This window comes from Electrona antarctica (genome assembly GCF_951216825.1).
Source record: "Electrona antarctica genome assembly, chromosome: 15".
NCBI lineage: Eukaryota > Metazoa > Chordata > Actinopteri > Myctophiformes > Myctophidae > Electrona > Electrona antarctica.
In genome coordinates, this window is record NC_136796.1 from 7,195,706 (window position 1) to 7,214,927 (window position 19,222).

The 19,222-nt window shown below is 46.4% G+C and overlaps 1 protein-coding gene across 3 annotated transcripts in view; it reads right to left on the minus strand.

Annotated features, from left to right (window-relative positions):
* Nucleotides 1-1,357: 1,357 nt before the first annotated feature.
* tinagl1 (tubulointerstitial nephritis antigen-like 1) overlaps nucleotides 1,358-19,222 on the minus strand; it is a 61,911-nt gene continuing 44,046 nt past the window's right edge. The window contains exons 8-13 of one of the 3 annotated variants that reach the window (XR_013791731.1): nucleotides 17,082-17,268; nucleotides 13,339-13,384; nucleotides 11,177-11,300; nucleotides 6,008-6,053; nucleotides 2,973-5,877; nucleotides 1,358-2,882 (exon numbers count right to left, since the gene is read on the minus strand). Coding sequence is in view for 1 of the 3 variants with exons in the window: in XM_079522708.1 (XP_079378834.1) it covers nucleotides 5,710-5,877; nucleotides 6,008-6,053; nucleotides 11,177-11,300; nucleotides 13,339-13,384; nucleotides 17,082-17,268 (571 nt within the window). In the remaining 2 variants the exon portion in view is untranslated. Of the gene's footprint in view, nucleotides 5,878-6,007; nucleotides 6,054-11,176; nucleotides 11,301-13,338; nucleotides 13,385-17,081; nucleotides 17,269-19,222 lie in introns of all 3 variants that reach the window. The other 2 variants (XR_013791732.1, XM_079522708.1) reach the window with 2 other exon arrangements.

Here is a 19,222-nt window from a genome sequence, read left to right on the forward strand (position 1 = left end):
TATTCATGAGGAAACAGCCGTGTGTGTGTGTGTGTGTGTGTGTGTGTGTGTGTGTGTGTGTGTGTGTGTGTGTGTGTGTGTGTGTGTGTGTGTGTGTGTGTGTGTGTGTGTGTGTGTGTGTGTGTGTGTGTGTGTGTGCGCGCGTGCGCGCTTAATCCTGAATGAATGCGTACATTCACTCCATTGCTCTGCTTCCCCGACTGATGGTCAGAATTATTGCTCTCGGCAACGGAAGAGTGAGCTAGCTGACACAGCAGGGCTGTGCGGGTACGTGTCCTATGGCGCCCCGGGCCCTACCAAACCCTCCTGCCCCCCCCCCCTCCACTCACTCTATCCCCAGGTCCACCCCCCTCCTGTCTGGTCCCTAGCTTCTGACACCCCCCTTCCCCCCCTTCCCAGGTTACCATACCAAAATCCAGTGGTGGAAAAAGTACTCACAATCAATACACAATCAATACTTCAATATATAGAAGTACTCTGCTACAGGTAAAAGTCCGGAATTCAAAATGTACTTGAGTAAAAGTACAAAAGTATGTAAGTAAATGTACTTAAAGTGCCACAAGTAAAAGTACTCATTATGCAGCAGAATGTCCCATTTCAAGATTTCAAAAAGGTATACAAATCTTTTGAAAATGGCAGATCTACAAGCACCTATTTTCAGTGTGCGACACCGGTGCACAAATAAGTATAAATTAGGCGTATCATCAGCAAGAGACATCTTCCTCTGAGACATACAGTAACTGTTTTCCGGTATCAGAAACATCAGAGTGAATTACAGCTCTTCTCCGTGGGGGAAAATAATGACACTGAGGCGATTTTGTTTGTTTTTGGTTGAGAAAGACTTTATTGTGCCACACAGATGAACACTAGCGTGTTTTTTTCTTTTTTTGCATTTAGTGCACACAATATGAGAGACGAGAGAGATAATACAACATTGCACAGGAAAACGAGAGCAGAATAAAAGAATATAATTTACACATCTTGTCATAAATAAAGTCTACATGACACTGAATATGGAGTGGTTCTTTATTTACTTTAAATACACAGCTTGGGACTGGGGGAGCTCTGCTACAGGTTTTTTGTTTATTTGTTTGTTTTTGAAGGGCAGGTGTTTTTGGAGCATATCGCTTTTGACTGAGAGAGATGCATTAAATTGGGTGCAGTCTGTAAGTGTTATGTCCATTGTCTCCGTCTTCCAAGGGGGACTTGTAATGTCAACAATGTCTGAACTACAATATAGATGCCGACGCACCTGCAGTAACATCCTCCAACTCTGCTTCAAATACCTTTATTGACATTGTGAGCCAGTAGTATCAATGGAAGAGTGTAGGGAGACCACCTCCAACCACTGCTGATAAAATAAACGTTTTATTCGCCTAAAATAAGTCCTGGAGCGTAGTTTTAATTTCCACAAAACGGGGGAAGCATGTTTCACACATCTTTACCCGTCCGTACATTCAATGTCATCTACAGCAAATTATGGAAAGCTGACCTGAATCAATGGATATTCAGGTCCTGAAGAACAGCACGTGAACTGAACATCCTAGATGTGAATGGAATAACGGACATCGAGGTGATGCTGCGACTTTGGTGAAATCACCAAAGACACCCACTCACGTGTCTGTCTCTCTCGCTCTCTCTCTCAAGCCATTGATCCACTCTGTGTGTTACTGGCATATCCCTATATAAGGACAGTTGTTTCTGCATGACTGCATGGGGTGGGCTGCATGCGCTGGGGGTAAAACGTTGTTCAGCTAATGCCAAAGATTATTTACAGACGTCAATCACAATACATGGGGAGAGGTACGCCGAAACGCAAGGGTGGATTGACATCGATCATCATCTATGAACGCTGATATTGGTCATGGAAATGAACCTATAGGGAGGAATCCTTGCTAAATACTTCCCAGCTCCACTGGTTAAAGCAGCAACTATAATACGATGAAAGATTCCACAATGCTGTTGTGGCGCCTCAATTGAAAACTTAGAAGATTTGGCGCTATTCATTGTTACGGCAGCAATTGTAGTTAGCATAAACAAGATATAGCCTGTGCACGCTTCTGTAGTTTTCATATAATAACTGGTTCCAGACCATAAACGGAACACTTTACCCCTCCATCACCCGCTAAGTCTTACTTTACATTCTGCACCTTCTATGCCTGACAGGCTACCTCTCACCCTGGTGTGTAACTGTAGAAATGCTCTTGCTGTAGGCCTCTCTTCCTTTGGAGTGAAAGTACAGGACTCCCTAAAAACTAGCTATTTGGCCCCGGTAATGCCTCTTCACACGCAAAGGGGTTGTGTGCCTGGTGCGCATTCTTGTCACCTAGCGCAGGTTAGCATTGGGTTTGTCTTTTCAAAGTATTAAGCATGAATGTTGAGGTTTCTGAACCAAAAATACGTTTCACATCAATATCCAACTACTTGAATAGTGCGCTTGTTGACACACCAGGCCATCGGCTGTTTGCCGTGGGTGCCCGACCGCCTGGCGGCGAGTTCAGGGGGTCAGCAGCATTATTATTCCGACGGTGCGTTGGTCCGACTCGCCCCATTTCTAACCCTGTCCCTGACCCTAACTGCACGGCCCGACAACCATCGGAATTACGAGCGTATCCCGAGTTCGGGTGCGTCTCGTGACCCTCGAAGCCTCACTGCCTTGTTGTTCACAAGCGTGCAGCTGCTACACCACGTCCGTCCGGGTGAAATGCCTACTTTTCAGTGAGTGCGGTGAGCGCAGGGGTCAATGCACCACCACACGGCTATAAGGACATGCCTTGGCCATTCCTCCGTCCGTCTACAGCTCCGCTCCAGCACACTGCACATTGCTTGTTCATCCATAACACACGTCTTGGCTTTCATGTCCACATGCCTCGATCCTCCACCTCTTGGAGGTGCAGGCGTGGGAACCTTTCTGACTGACTATACGGGGGGACTTCCGGAGGTTACAGACGTTACACCCGACCATTCTCCACCTCTTGGAGGTGCAGGCGTGGGAACCTTTCTGACTGACTATACGTGGGGACTTCCGGAGGTTATAGACGTTACAGCCGACCATTGCTCACAACATTATGTACAGTATTACTTTTCAAATTTAGAGTGAGCTCTGCACTGAAAACTGATCTGAAAACCATTATCCAGTCGACATTAATGAAGTGAAATTGAGAGGAGAGGGGCACATCTGGATATGCCGGGGATGAATTAGAATGATTTAAGTTTTGATTTAACAAAAAATAAGCAACTAGGTGAGCTATAGACACAGAGTATCGCGTCAACACTTTGTTGCTTAATTGCCAACAGTGACGCTGTGGTCTGGCACCTTCGCAGGAAGGAGTTTACATGTTAGTACAATCATGTTAACTGTTCATCAAATCAAAGACACTGCAACAATGGAGCATTGAACAGACTTTGGCAGCAGAATCAACCCGCCCACCTCCTCCTCCCAACAGGCAGCCATTTGTAAAATCACATGCTCACTTATTTAGCACCTTCGCAGCGCCCTTTAAAGCAGACAGACTGATACGTGTGTTATGAAAGATACTACATAATATATATCTCAAAACATGAAAAATAAGGAGTAAAATACAACGGCAACAACAATAACAACAAAATAACATCAGCTCATACATGTAACACAGTATACACAAAATGGAATAGATTAAGACTACTATACACTCTACCTTTTCTCAGTGGCCATGAAGCAACTGCACTGTTTCTTTAAGGCATTTAATAAATTGCTTACAATCTTTTCAACACTTTAAAGTTTAAACTCTCCTTAAAGGGGGAAACCACTCATTTTCAACATTGAACTATGTCATTGATATACCTTAGAGATGCTGTGTGGAAATAATAATAAAAACAAAAAGTCCCCCCCTTCTATCTAGCCTAGAACTGGAGGTCTAGAACATTTGCAAGCCAAAGAGTACATCATTGTGATGTCACTGATCACATGACCCCAGGTTCTAGACCTCCAGTTCTAGGCTAAACAGAAGGAGGGGGGAACAACTCTTAAGGTATATTAATGACAATGTTGAAAGTGAGTGGTTTTCCCCTTTTAATTCAGTTTCTCAAAAACCTTCGATGGTACAGTAGGGTCGGGAAGCGTGACAGCGTGGTCATTTTCGAACATCAATTCGTGGTGAGTTTTCAGGTTGTATCTATAGCATCATGGGTAAAGCATAGTTTCTCGACCGGTGGGTCTTTCTTGACCCACGTGCTTGGTCGCGAAACATTCTCTCAGTGTCACTGACTAACAACAACAACAACAACAGCCCAATATGGATTGGGTTGGGACATCAAAAAGAGGATATCGTTTTACTTTATTGCCCTATAGCGAGTTGAGCTCCACTAACCTAGAAGAATGTTAATGCTAATATCTGCAGCAAATGTTATTGAAATGCTACTCCAGCTCAAAGGCCCAGTGAGACGTACTGTATTTCATCGATGCACATGTACTGTAATTACACTTAATTGCTTTCATTTCACTTGATCAACTGACGGCCGATGATTCCTTTTACTATATATTAACACGTGCACGGTATAGAGAAAATCTGCGCATATCCACGTTTTTTATTGATCAAATTCTCGAACTGTAACTGAAACGCCCTCTTATTGATGGTGCATTAGCCCTGGAATTGGCCTCAATGCTCAAAGTATTTTTAATTACTTTGCAGGGCGGTGGTATCACATTTCACAAAACACTACAGCCTGACGACCCCGCCCCCCCCCCCCCCCCACACCCCCCCAAAAGAAAAGAAACCTTCCCAACCTAACCGCCTACCGTTTCCAGTGTAAGGCTCTACTTTATTGGAATGTGTGAGCAACTACAGTATACTGTCTATAGCTACTACTGTCCTCCCTAAGAACAGAGTGTGTGTGTGTGTGTGTGTGTGTGTGTGTGTGTGTGTGTGTGTGTGTGTGTGTGTGTGTGTGTGTGTGTGTGTGTGTGTGTGTGTGTGTGTGTGTGTGTGTGTGTGTGTGTGTGTGTGTGTGTGTGTGTGTGTGTGTGTGTGTGTGTGTGTGTGTGTGTGTAAAACTTAAAGGCTTGTTTCACTGTGGCTGTGTGAAAGGGAAATGGCCTTATTTGGCGTCTATGTTAATCTGCCTCTCTGGTTTCCTGTCCACCAAACAATCTATCACTCCGGATCCAGCAGACTGGAATACGGATTTAAAAGAGAGAGAAGTAAATATAAAACTTGACGTTTTAAGAGCAGAACGGTGAAGGAAAAGGGTTTGCGTGATGAGCTCCTGTACGCTTTCTGTGCTCGCCCAAAACTGTACCAGATGGCACGCTGAGGATTCTGGGAAGTGTGGTCTTTGGAACAGTCGAGTCCTGAGGTGCCTAATGTGGCACTTGTCATGCCGGACAAGGCAATTATTGGTTTGTAGCGCCGTAATCCTTGAGTTATGGGGGGAGAGCCGGGCTGGGAGGAGAGGGGTGCTTCAGGGAAAAGGAAGGGTTTTGAGGGTAGATGCTTCGGGTCACACAGAGTGACGTTGACAAGAGTGGGGATTAGGGTGGTCATTTTGTTGTCTCACACCCCCCCTGCCGGCACAGTGGCTGAGGTGGCTGAAGTTGAAGCTCTCCGAGGCCAGTGACGTGCTTCTTCTCTGGGGTAGTGAAGGGACTCAGAGGGGTCGAGAGCCGTGGTGGGGCAGCGTTTTTTGGGCGGGCAAGGGGGAGGGGGGGCTTAATGTCCACGGTGGCTCTATCTACTTGCGTCGGCGGTGATGGTGCTGGTGTTTGCTGTGCATGTCCTCCATGGTCACCCTGCCCCACACGCCGATCACAAACGCCTCGATCTCACACTCGTTCTCTCCGCGGGCGATGCGGAAGTAGCCGTCCTCGCCCCAGTTCTTTCCCCAGGAGTTGGCGGCAATCTGGACGAAGACATTTTTAAATATACGGATTCAAAAAATATATATAATAATGAGTACAATGACATTTATATCAGATCATCATGTGAAATGAGTCATAATGGATTTCATAAAGGAAAACAAAAGATCTTACCCAATATTTTTTCAGCGATCCATCATAGCTTCTCTCCTCACCCCATCTATTACAGAGAGATGATAGAAACAAGACAATCCAAATAAACAACCAGAGACACTGAATAGCAGTTGTTTTACTCTGCCACCCAGTTGCAGTTTACAATTTACATCCATGTCTGTCCATAATATAACACATTTAGCGATTATTCACTTTTTATATTATGTGGTGAACGCTGACGGACAACCAATACCATTGTACCTCTTCAGAGTTTATCTTTTCTACTTACTTCAAGAATATTTAAAATATGTTCTGCTTCCATTAGTACAGTCAAATATATACAGCACCAATTATAAACAGTTCAATTGAACTGACTGTAAACATGCTTACAGACATGTTTTGTCCACTGTGTGAAGTGCGCGTACGTGTGCATGCACGTATGCGTGTGTGTAAACATGTTTACAGACATGTTTTGTTTTTGTCCACTGTGTGAAGTGTTTGTGTGCAAACATGTTTACAGACTTCTTTTGTCCACTCTGTGAAGGGTGTGTGCAACCCCTTGGCGCCTAAGAGGTGTCCTGAGTGAACCTGTGCATAGTATATGGTGCACTGCACAGTACATGTTCCACTGAGCATGTAAACACCCCGGTATGTGTTCCCCTCCTCTGAGCTGTTTGGCATGGCAGGTTATAGGAACGGAGAGGAAGCTGCTATAAGGGGGGCTCCCAGTGAAAAACAAACTTTCATCCTGTTAACAACATCCTGAGCATGCTATATGTGGCCGCTTGACACACGTGCCAACCCAACCCGGCACCGTTCCTTTTGAATCGCTCTAATCAATCTCCAGGACGGGGAATGACTGCATGCCCGCTCCCCTTTCCTCTAAACCACTTCCTCTCTCCAGACAGAGAGAAACAGGAAGAGGAGGGATGGTCCAGGGAGGAAGTGGGACACCGCCTCACACTCACCATCATCACACTACAACGCTCAGGATGAAACCTCTAGCTCACACACGCACACTCACGTGCACGCACACTCACGTGCACGCAGTCGCACACACAGGTTTGTATTACTGGTACTATACTTGGACAGTACTAACCCTAAGGCTTAAACCTAACCTAGAAATGCCTAACCCTAAACGTACAGTATCCCCTAAAAGGAATCTTGTAAGCGTAAATCTGAAACACAAATCAACCATTCTCTTGCAATTGCATGTCCACACAATGTGTAGACAAATTGCTTTTCAAATCACAAATGAAATTCACGCACGCACGCACGCACGCACGCACGCACGCACGCACGCACGCACGCACGCACGCACGCACGCACGCACACACGCACGCACTGCACCGTAACTCGGAGCCCTATCTTTAGCAGACGCCTTCGTCTTGTTCTCAGGAAGCCTTGGCCGAGAGGACTATAAATACAATACCCATCATGCCTTGCTCTTTGGTCTTAGCTGGCAGCGCCGCCACAGCGGGCAGTTTATTTTTTTCCCGTGGCCGTTTTCTTTGCTCGCTGTGCCCAGAAGCATCCACCTCAGGCCAGTTCCCATCCTGTTTGTTTCGCTCCGGGGGCCGTTTGGTTTCCCAAGAGCCTCCCAGTGCCGTCGCTGCTTGTTATCTTTTTCAGAAAAGAGAGGAATGCTGGGAAAGAGAGCGACGGGGGGTTTGGCAGCGGCTGCCAACTCGGTAGCGCCGCTGTCGCCGCCACAGTGCCAACGTTGCCAACAGCCATGCAGCGAGGCTCCTTATTGGCTCAGCAAGTGCATTGTATGTAGGGTCAGAGGTCATATACGGTTGCAGAAACAATGCTAAACTTCCCAGAGTGCAGTGGGTTTCCGAACGACACTGTGTGTGTGTGTGTGTGTGTGTGTGTGCTCCCACCTGCCTACATTCACTTATCACCTCTCCAATCAGCTCACATGCTCACCCGGGGACAATGATGAGCATACCTCCGCCCCCCACACACACACACACCAATGCCCCACCCTTGACCTCCTCTCCGGGGGGCTTGAGCCCCTCTCCCTCTGTCCGGTGCGGCGGGGATCAGCGGGCCAGACAATGCCCTTTCCACCACACTGGACCTCAATGCCCGCTCCACAAACTTTCCCAGGGTCCTGGCTTAGAGGAGCGCAGCACGGCGGGCTTTGGCCTGTGCAAACACACCGCCGGCTGCGACCGTCAGGTTTTAGCCATGCTGAAACTGTACTGCCCCATATCGCCCACCCCCCCCCCCCCCCCCCCCCCCCCACACACACACACACCCCTCTACTGACGGCCTTCCCTCACGCACACACTCACTGCATCCATCTATCCTAGATCTATGCCTGAATTCTGTCTGGTTACTAGGCAACGCATTCTCACGCCAAAGACGGCTGCACGGCCTGCATGGAGGACGGATTTGACCAGACGTCAAATGTTTGACTTCTCGGGGGGTACCCGCGATGGCACGTGTATAACTCGAGCTGTCGGGTCCGGGCTGAAGCGGACTTCGCAACGTTTCGGCACCGCTACTCGCTCGCCTATAGCGGCCGGCTCGGTGGTGCCTCTCGTGGCTCAAGTCCGCTTTAGACGCCGCACCTCCGACGCTTTGTAGCGGAGCCGTCGTCCTTTCACACCTTGGGTTGGAGAATTGACATGCACTTCCGCATTCCATGAACGACCAGGTTCGGCGTCAAATGCCGTGAAGAACGTTTGCCGTTCTTGTCCCAAATTTGTCTGCCGATACTGTACTATTTGGGAGTGAGAGTATATATGTTGGCTTGCCCTGCCCTAGGCAAGGTGGTAGAGATGGACTATAAAGATATTCAGGGTGGAGAGAGTGGGCCGGTGGCCATACTGGAGCTGAATGGGTAGAGAGGCCTGGTAATCACAAGGTTTGTACAAGGTCTATGTGTCAAAGTGTCCCCTGTGCAATAACCCTCCTAATAGTTACTTCAAAGTTGCAGAGGACAAATTCCAAGTCAGAGAAAATGGACAGTGACAAAGAAATATGGGAATGGGTACTAATGTATATTCTGACTTATTATTGGCTTTGCCATCATCATCAACGGCTATCCGGTTAGCCGTTGACATCCCTACTCCCAAGGTAAACTCACTAGCCAGGTAGACAGACAGACAGACGGGCTCTCTCTCTCTCTCACACACGCACACGCGCACACACCACTGTCCCCCATAACCAACGCGGTGAAATGTGTAATTTTAGAGTTTAGACGTTCCTTTCTCTCGTTGGGTTAAGTGGGACTTTGCGCCGTGTGCCATGTCATTGTCAGGACGGGACTCTATGTCATTGTCAGGACGAGACGTGCTGCCAACAAATTACAGCTGTGTGAGTCACAGCTGAAGTATGTTAACGACGGCATACACCAAACGCAAGTACACAACCTGGTTCTCAAAGTCAGAACATTTGGGAGTCGTTTAAAATGAATGAATGAGGTATAGGGAATCACTGCTCCGCGGACCTGAGCGATGCCCTTTCCACGTTGTGTTTGTTTTAATAGTTTTAACTATTTAAACATTAGTATTTTTCTCATGTCTGCACTGTTGTTCTGTCTCTGGTCTCGGGTCTTTGAGTGTTTTTGTATGGACCACATGGGAAACTCAAGCTTTGCCCTTTTGGTGATTTTATCCACAGCTGTGTTTTTATTGTCTGTTTGTCTTTTATCGATGCCAATAGAATAATGCTATTCCATTCTCACACGTCACACTGCAAACGGCAAACAACCCACCTGGCTGAGCCTAGACTAAACCAAACGATAACGAGGGGAGGGAGGGAGGGAGGGAGGGAGGGAGGGGGGGTGTGTGGAGGCATTTAGGCACGGCTAGACGACTGATTGGCGAGTGACGACGGAGGGCGAACGCTGAGACATTTTGTGTGTGTGTGTGTGTGTGTGTGTGTGTGTGTGTGTGTGTGTGTGTGTGTGTGTGTGTGTGTGTGTGTGTGTGTGTGTGTGTGTGTGTGTGTGTGTGTGTGTGTGTGTGTGTGTGTGTGTGTGTGTGTGTGTGTGTGTGTGTGTGTGTGTGTGTGTGTGTGTGTGTGTGTGTGTGTGGCAGAGGGGGGCAGAGCGGAGCCTACGGAGGGGCTGTTGAGGCAGGGGTTAGGGGGGTAATGTGGTTGTTTGGGTTACTTTACACAGGGGTTTGATACGCAAACAGAAGATATCTTTGACGGGGGAAAAACAAACCATAAGATGATGGGGGTGCTGCATGGGAGCGAGAGATAGGGTCCAGGGAGAGAGATGGAGGGGGAGAGAGAGAGGGGGGGGGGGGGGGGGGGGGGGGGGGTTGGGGGGCTAGGTAATCCAGGTGTGTCTGTCTTCTGCACGGCTGCATATTTGTGGTCGCCTGTAACGGGGGGAGGTGTGTGTGTGTGTGTGTGTGTGTGTGTGTGTGTGGGGGTGGGGGGGGTGGGGGGTTTGTCTGGATCGACAGAGGAAGAGTGGAGACAAGGCGTGTCTCGGCCAGCGACAGACTGGGAGGGGCGCTTGCTTTAGTCTCACTCATGCACGCACGCACGCACACACATGCACGCACGCACACACACACACAATCTCTAAATCTAAAGAACTCTGTACCCTAAAAGGTATTTTTCATTCCGGTGTCTGTACACACATGTTTATTGTTTACCCTATTTTACATTCCAAGCAGTTTTTAAGCACTCACAGCGCCACCCCCGACCGAGATGACCAGATTAATTCAACTATGCCGTGCCCGAGAAACCGAGAATTTGCACTTTTAATAACAAAATCCAATGATTTTTTTTCCAGTAATGTCATGAAGAAATTACATTAAGAAGGCAACCTGTTTGCCGAAACGTTGGATAAAGTTTATAGCATGGTGACTACGAGCTGTGCAGCCTCTTTCCTTTCTTAGTCAAAGTTTTATCTCCTGCGGTCAGCACCTCCCCACTACTGGTAGGTGCTCATACCTTTTTGTTTGTATGAAGAAATTAAAGAAAAATCTAAGAAATTACATAAATTAGTACAAATATTTAAGAAGTATAGTTGAGAATAGCGGATCTACAAGCCCACAACGTGGCGCGAAGCGACACGTTGTGAGCTTGTAGATCTGTTATTGTCACTAGTTTGGGTCCTGTGGCAAATATCTAATTTCTGTTTTGGGTCATCACGGGCTCAAGTTTGGCAACCACTGCAATAGGGCACAACGGGACATAATAGCGCCGTCTTACCCGGTGATCCTGACGGAGTGGGTGCCGTGTTTCCGGTAGTGCGGAGCCTTGGGGAGGCTAACGTCTGTGTGCTTGTAGATCCCACTCCGGTAGACGAAGAAGTCCTCGTGCACCTCCATGATCGCTGCGGGAAGAACACACATCACGCAGATGCAATTAGCACACACACACACACACACACACACACACACACACACACACACACACACACACACACACACACACACACACACACACACACACACTCTCTGGAGCGCAAAGAGGCCACTGTTTACACTGTACAGTACATATTGTGATTTTTGCCGGTCATTAAATGTTAGGGTTCCCATGTCGTTGCGGGGTGCCGGATTCCAAGCTAACACCTGAATATACACACGCACGCACGTACACACACACACACGTACATGTAAGTACGCACACTACCACAACAACAACTCCACACCTGCATCTGTATCCGTGGCTCTTAAAGAACCATGACTCAGCGATATAGGACAACCTTATGACTGAACGACCCTCGTTCATCTAAAAGCAATTTCCTCATCTCGCCACGTCGACGCACAACGAGCCCCCTGAGTAACACCCACCCACACGACCCAGGGAAGAAGCGGAGAAGTTTGGAAGCATGCCGTCATGGGAACTGTGCATGTGTGCGTGTGTGTATTTGTTGTATTGTATTTCGAGGACTATATGTCCCCACAAGTACAGCTGCATTTAGACATTGTGAGGAGGACCATTTTCCTGGTCCTCACAGAAATGTTAGATTCATAGGGTTGATTTATATTTAGTGCAGTATATAAATGTGCGTGTGTGTGTGCGTGCATGTGTGCGTGCTTGCACATGTGTGTGTGCGTGAACTCCCTGTGACTTTACCCATAACAATCTAGCGGATATCAAGGCAAGGAGTTCCCTCCGTTAGCAGAGCCTACCTGCAGAGAGGCTATAGAGTCAGCCGGACCTCCCTTCTCACAACTACTATCAGCATGCACGCGCGCGCGCACACACACACACACACACACACACACACACACACACACACACACACACACACACACACACACACACACACACACACACACACACACACACACACACACCCCGACGCACACATCCTATTCCTAAGAAGAACGAAAGGAAAGTTGACACGAGGCCAATAGTTTCCTGTGCTGAACAATATAACAAGAGGCTGGCACCGCCTCATAGAGAACATGCAGCTCCTGTGCAAGCGCACACATGTACGCACGCACACACACACACGCACATGCACACGCACGCACGGTGCATGTACTGTTTGTACACACGTGCTGCACGCAGGTCAGAGAGTGAGTAATGCTTAGGGTGAGTGGAGTTTAGGAGGCTTCACTTGTGACCAAACGCAGCAGGGTCAGAGGTCAAACCTAGGAGGACCCCCAAGATGACGGGCAGATTGATGTATGTCTGCGGCCCGGGGGCGGGGCTCCATGAAAGACTGCACCTTTCACTGGCCTCCAGGGTCTATTAGAGTGTTTTACTGCTGTTTTTGTACCTCTTTCAGCCATAAGACCAGATCTATTTTGGACAAACATGTTCAAGAAGGAGGAGAGACCCGCACACCGCCACTTGCTGGTTCAAGAGGTTTATTTTGATAAGAGTCGTAGCAACGTTTCGGCCTTTCGGCCTTCTTCAGGCATGCTTCAGGACAAACATTTTCAGAAATCTCCAATAATTTTCTTTTAAAAACTTTTCAAAGACTTTCTATTACATTTCAAATGTTTAAAAAAAATAGAGAAAATGTCACATCGCAACGTGTATGAGTCCTCATACAGATGTTCTTTAAGCTGACCATTATGAATACAGCCTTTGCCACAAACCTTAGAAGTAAAGGGCTTTTCTCCTGTATGAATCATGTGTGTCTTTAAACTGCTTGTTCTTTGCCACAAACTGTACATTTAAAGCTCATAGATCTGCTATGTTTGCTCTCTGTCGTGTCATACCACCAAAGCGTAGGGCTTAAGTGGTTAAAATGTAACAGTCCACTTAGGAATAAATGAAACATTAATCACAGGAGAAACTCTCTCTCTATATCTCTCTCTTTCTCTCGCACACACACACTGACATACACACACGCGCACACACACACACACACACACACACACACACACACACACACATGCACGCCATCTTACCTTGCACGGGGCCATTATCCATAATCTCTTTCATGATCTCCTTGTCCTGCGAGAGAAAGAGAGGAGAGAGGTTTATAAGTGAAGGAAGCAGAGATGGACAGATGGACGATACGAGGACAGTAAAGTGGAATGGCTGGAAATAGCCCCCCCCCCTCAGTCTCAGCTGAAAGCGAGGTGCATTTACCCCCCCCCCCCCCCTTCCTAAATGTATATAGATTATTGGCTTCACAGACCACAAGGAAATGGAACACAGATAGAAATGATTTTTAGAAGCATTAAGCCTGATTCATACATCGTAATGCATAATGCGACAGTCAAATAGCCGACCAACAAGCTCGCAGCACTGATGCGATGCTGCTGCAACATGTTGTGAGCTTGTAGATCGGTTATTTTCGATGACAGACAGTGGCCGACAACACCGACAGGGATGAGAAAACAATACGCAAAAGTGGCTGGAGGCAGTGCAGATTCATGCCTGGAAACGGTTAAAGACATTGTTATGGGCCACTATCCACAGTATTTAGGGTGGTGAGTGAGTTAGCTAACCCTCACCCAACCACCCTCTAGTGCTGTGTTAAAAATCAACCCGACTGGATCTGCTGCAATAATGGAGGATAAACTAATTCATTCAGGTGAACTTTGATCACGTTGCCTCGGGAGTTCAGTGCCATGCTAAATATATCTGCTCTTATTGAATTGTGAAGTCGCGTGGCTACACTTTTAAGCTAATTAGATTTCTCTTAAGGGCAGTGTTTTTTATATATTTATTTTAGCACTACATTTAAGTATATATACTGTAGGCCTACTGTAGAATAGATGCTGCTCACATGAATGCAGTATAGTTGGGTTTTACTGGCCGTTATGAGTCACTCACAACATATCTCTGCTTGAACTTGTTTAAGTTAGTGACAAATAAAACCTTCTTGATTCTTCTTGTTAGACGCAGTCTGTGGCCTCAGACAGTCTCAATGTCCACCATATGGTTCTAATTTAGCCACTATCACAACCGGGGAATGGGCTTTATAATATGCACACACGCCATTTTAGAAAGAACTTGGGCCACTTCCCTACTTCCTTCACAGGTGTCACCGATGATACTAATGAAGTCTCAGTTCCATTCTGGTCACACAGCGTCAGGGTGCTGCTATTGTGCAATGTTGGCTCACTGGAAACACTCCCGTACAGGTGTTTAACTCAGAGTACTTTGAGCAATACTTTTGTACTTTTACTCAAGTAAATTCTGAATACCAGACTTTTACTTGTACATTGCCCTATTGATACTTTTACTCAAGTAAAAAATGTGAATCCTTCTTCGACCGGTGTGTGTTTGTCCGCGCCAGCCAGGTGCTGCCTGTCATCTGATTGCCAGTGTGCCAATCAACGTCAGGTGGTCGGTTTATTGCTCCATGAAGTGACGGACCAGTCAGACGCCAGATGTGTTGACTACTGACTTCAGCCCCACGCTGGGCACAATATACGCTGTAGAGTGCATTGCTGAAATTTGGAAGTATAGCGGGATTTTGGCGGAAGTACCGCTCAAGGAAATTATACGTTGACACTTTACAAATCTGTTTACATTCTCCGTGAATGAAACCGGTGTTGCGATTGGTCAAAAAAATATCGTATGATAATGTTTGAGAACAACATTCGACATTAGTTTTTATACAGACTACCATATATTATATGTTGTGGGTTGTAGATTAGCGTAGTGTAGTTACGCAAGGATTAGATTGTTGTTGTTTTATTTAGTCAGATGTAATATTACGGATATGATTAGATTGGATGGTTTTATGTCATTTGACTTGGTATATTACTTTGTTTCCGTTTGAGCACTTTCCGTAAATAACGTGGAATCCTCAATAGCACCAGATGTCCGCTCATCGCCATCTCCTTCCTGTTGATTGTGAGACATGACTCAGACATTCTGCAACCTCTGAGGTATGCTGAAGCCCAGCTAACTTCAACCTCTGAGGTATGCTGAAGCCCAGCTAACTTCAACCTCTGAGGTATGCTGAAGCCCAGCTGACTTCAACCTCTGAGGTATGCTGAAGCCCAGCTAACTTCAACCTCTGAGGTATGCTGAAGCCAAGCCTAACTTCAACCTCTGAGGTATGCTGAAGCCCAGCTAACTTCAACCTCTGAGGTATGCTGAAGCCAACCTCTGAGGTATGCTGAAGCACAGCCTAACTTCAACCTCTGAGGTATGCTGAAGCCCAGCTAACTTCAACCTCTGAGGTATGCTGAAGCCAAGCCTAACTTCAACCTCTGAGGTATGCTGAAGCCCAGCTAACTTCAACCTCTGAGGTATGCTGAAGCCAAGCTAACTTCAACCTCTGAGGTATGCTGAAGCCAAGCCTAACTTCAACCTCTGAGGTATGCTGAAGCCCAGCTAACTTCAACCTCTGAGGTATGCTGAAGCCCAGCTAACTTCAACCTCTGAGGTATGCTGAAGCCCAGCCTAACTTCAACCTCTGAGGTATGCTGAAGCCCAGCTGACTTCAACCTCTGAGGTACAGTATGCTGAAGCCAAGCTAACTTCAACCTCTGGAGGTATGCTGAAGTCCAGCTGACTTCAAAAGTATCTGACATCATGTGAATGTGATTTTGTTACTCCAGTGGGTTGTTTTGCCATGCAGTTCAAATTGGTATTACCACATACATACTTGTGGTCAACTAGCCTTGCGCCGTGAACCAAGTATTTACACCGGCCGTAGAGGTTTTTGCTCGGTGGGGATTTTATCCCTGCTTCAGGTCACACTTTTAAGTACAGTAAAAAAAATAATACATGCATTTATTTACTTTGGGGAAATGTACACTGGGTCTTACTCTTCATATATTAATGTTCGATAATATCACAGTTTTTGGACACATTCGTCCAGATATTTTCACTGCCCATGGCATGCAGGACCTGGTTAACAGTAAACAAGCAGATATAACGTACTGTACAGTACAGTACAGTCACTTGAACTTTGACCCTAGCCGCATGGCTCCTACAGGAAGTGCTGTCCAGAAGCACTTGACTCACGTTAATCCTGTAAGATTGCGTGGCCGTTCACACGGCGGTCAGGTCAGTTAAGCATGGACGGGGACGGGGACGGGGGGGGGGGGGTAACCGTGCATGTGTGCAGACACAGACAGACACATGTTTGGATGGATGGGGGTGTAACTGTGCATGTGTGCAGACACAGACACGTGAGGGAGCTTATGTTCCAGCTAGCATACTGGAGAGAAACGCCATGCTGAGTTTATGGCAGATTAAGGGAGCGAGTGTTTAGCAAGCATAGCAAGGGTTATAATGGGCTGATGATGTCCAAGTATGCACTGGACACATACAACGATGTGTGTGTGTGTGTGTGTGTGTGTGTGTGTGTGTGTGTGTGTGTGTGTGTGTGTGTGTGTGTGTGTGTGTGTGTGTGTGTGTGTGTGTGTGTGTGTGTGTGTGTGTGTGTGTGTGTGTGTGTGTGTGTGTGTGTGTGTGTGTGTGTGTGTGTGTGTGTGTGCGCCTGAGACGGTGGGTATTAGTCTGTAATCTTTAATTGTATGTGTGTGTACAGTACCTACATTGGATATTGTCATACAGGCAGTCCACACATACCCGTATGACAGATGTCATTGTGATAGTTTGTACTGTGTGCGTGCGTGCGTGTGTCTACATACATTAGAGGACAGCCTGTAGGGAGGTGTGCTCTGGTAGATGTCGTTCTGGTAGTTGTGTGTGTGTGTGTGTGCATGTGTATACATACATTAGAGGACAGCCTGTAGGGAGGTGTGCTCTGGTAGATGTCGTTCTGGTAGGTGTGTGTGTTGGGGCAGCGCTGCGTGGCCTGCCTCTTGCCCCGGCCCACCGAGCGGCTCTGCATCATACAGCGGCCCACGTCCGCTGGGGTCTGCTGGGGGGGCTGGAAGGGGTAGCAGTCGTCCGTCACCACGCTGGGGGGAGAGGAACGTTATAGGGCCTATTCATAGTCCAGTTTTCGGTGAAGAGGTGACCACCGAAAACGGTGGTTAGTAAAAACTGAGAGACGTGTTGTGTGAGTGGTGACCACCGCGGCGTGACGTCATGTTGTAGTTTTCGGTGGTCAACCTCTTCACCGAAAACTGGACTATGAATGAATAGGTCTTTAGTTATTGCCAGTGGTGGAAAAAAGTACTACATTTTTTTTTACTTATGTAAAAGTATCAATACTGCACAAGTAAAAGTCTACGAATTCAAAATGTATACTTGAGTAAAAGTACAAAAGTATTGGCATAAAAATGTACTTAAAGTAGCAAAAGTAAAAGTATGCAAGTTTGCAAGTTTTCAAATGTATACAAAACTTTTGAAAATAGCAGATTTGAATAGGCCTTTTTGAGTGGTGCAAACCACTCCAACAACCAGCTTTGTCTGTATGTTTGTGTACCTGTGTACGTGTCCGTGCAAAGGTGAGCCTGTATGTTTGTGTACCTGTGTACGTGTCCGTGCAAAGGTGAGCATGGTTACTATGGTTAGTGTGTGACGTCACTGACATAGCAGATCAGACTATATAAGACCTTGCACCACTCAGTTCACACGGGTGTGATTTTTTACTATAGGATAAACTAGCTTTTGTTTAGCTGCAAATTAAGTACAACTTAAACCCCTCTATACTTGATAAAAACGGACCTGTAAAGAGGATTTTGTACACTCTTATACTTCACTCTACACAAATTGATTCAACAAAAATAGCTGATCTAGCTTGTAGATCAGCTATTTTTGTCGAACGTTCCCCCAGAATTACGTGTAATTTTCATATCGTCGCATCCCTACTTCTCTCAATCTCTACTTGTATCTTAAATTGAGATATCTCTAATTGAGATACAAGTCTTCTCAATGTGTATTATCTTTTCTTTTCATTCATAAATGAATGCCCTATTTTGTACTTCCTCATGTTTTTTTGCCTATAATGAAAAGCCCAATATAGGGATGCCAAGTTGAAAGTGGTTACGTCCATCTGTGGGTTTTTGCAAATATTTAACCAATGAATGTATTAACACGACCTTGTGACTAATAACGACATGGGATTCACTGGAACTGAACGTTCTTTTGTCCTGAAAAGTAACAGTTTTAGACATGTATACAAGGTTTCTGCTTGGCAGCCATATTGTGCTTAATTTCTAGGTAAACTATTAACAGATAGAGACTTACTCAATATTGCACACAGAAAAAAAATCACACCCGTGTGAACTGAGTGGTGCAACTCCCCTCTCCCCCTGCCCCTCTCTCTCTCTGTAATTAGCAGGCAACACCACCTTTGCCCCTACTGGTACTCTAAACCAGCGGTTCCCAAAGTGGGGTCCGCGGACCCCTAGGGGTACGCGACGCATAGCCAGGGGGTACCCGAAATAATAATAATTTTAAACTTTTTTTAACATTAATATTATGTTTATCTACACTACGTGGTCATTTCTGCCAAGTTGCGCAATAAACGTATTTTTGTGGTGTTCATTGTGTTTCTCCCATGTTTGCTTTGGGCCAATAGCTGACATGATTACTAAAACTAAATACACTAAATCAGTCAACCTGTCGTGACCCCAAACAGTAACAGCAGGACGCATGCTGCAGAAACAACAAAAAGACTCAGGACACTTGAAAGGTTTCTGCGGCCGCTTCAGATGAGGGGGTACCTGGAAAAATGTCTACCCCAAAAGGGGTACCTGGTCCAAAAAAGTTTGGGAACCCCTGCTCTAAACATCGGGACATAGTCACAGTAGGGCATTAAGCAAGTTTACTAGTCGACTAGTAAATCCACTAGTCGACCTTGTTGGTACCTATTTACATAATAGGTAGTTAAACAAGTCGACTAGTAAACTAGGCAACTAGTCAACTAGTAAAAATGACTAGAAGTGAATGCCCTAAGTCACAGTC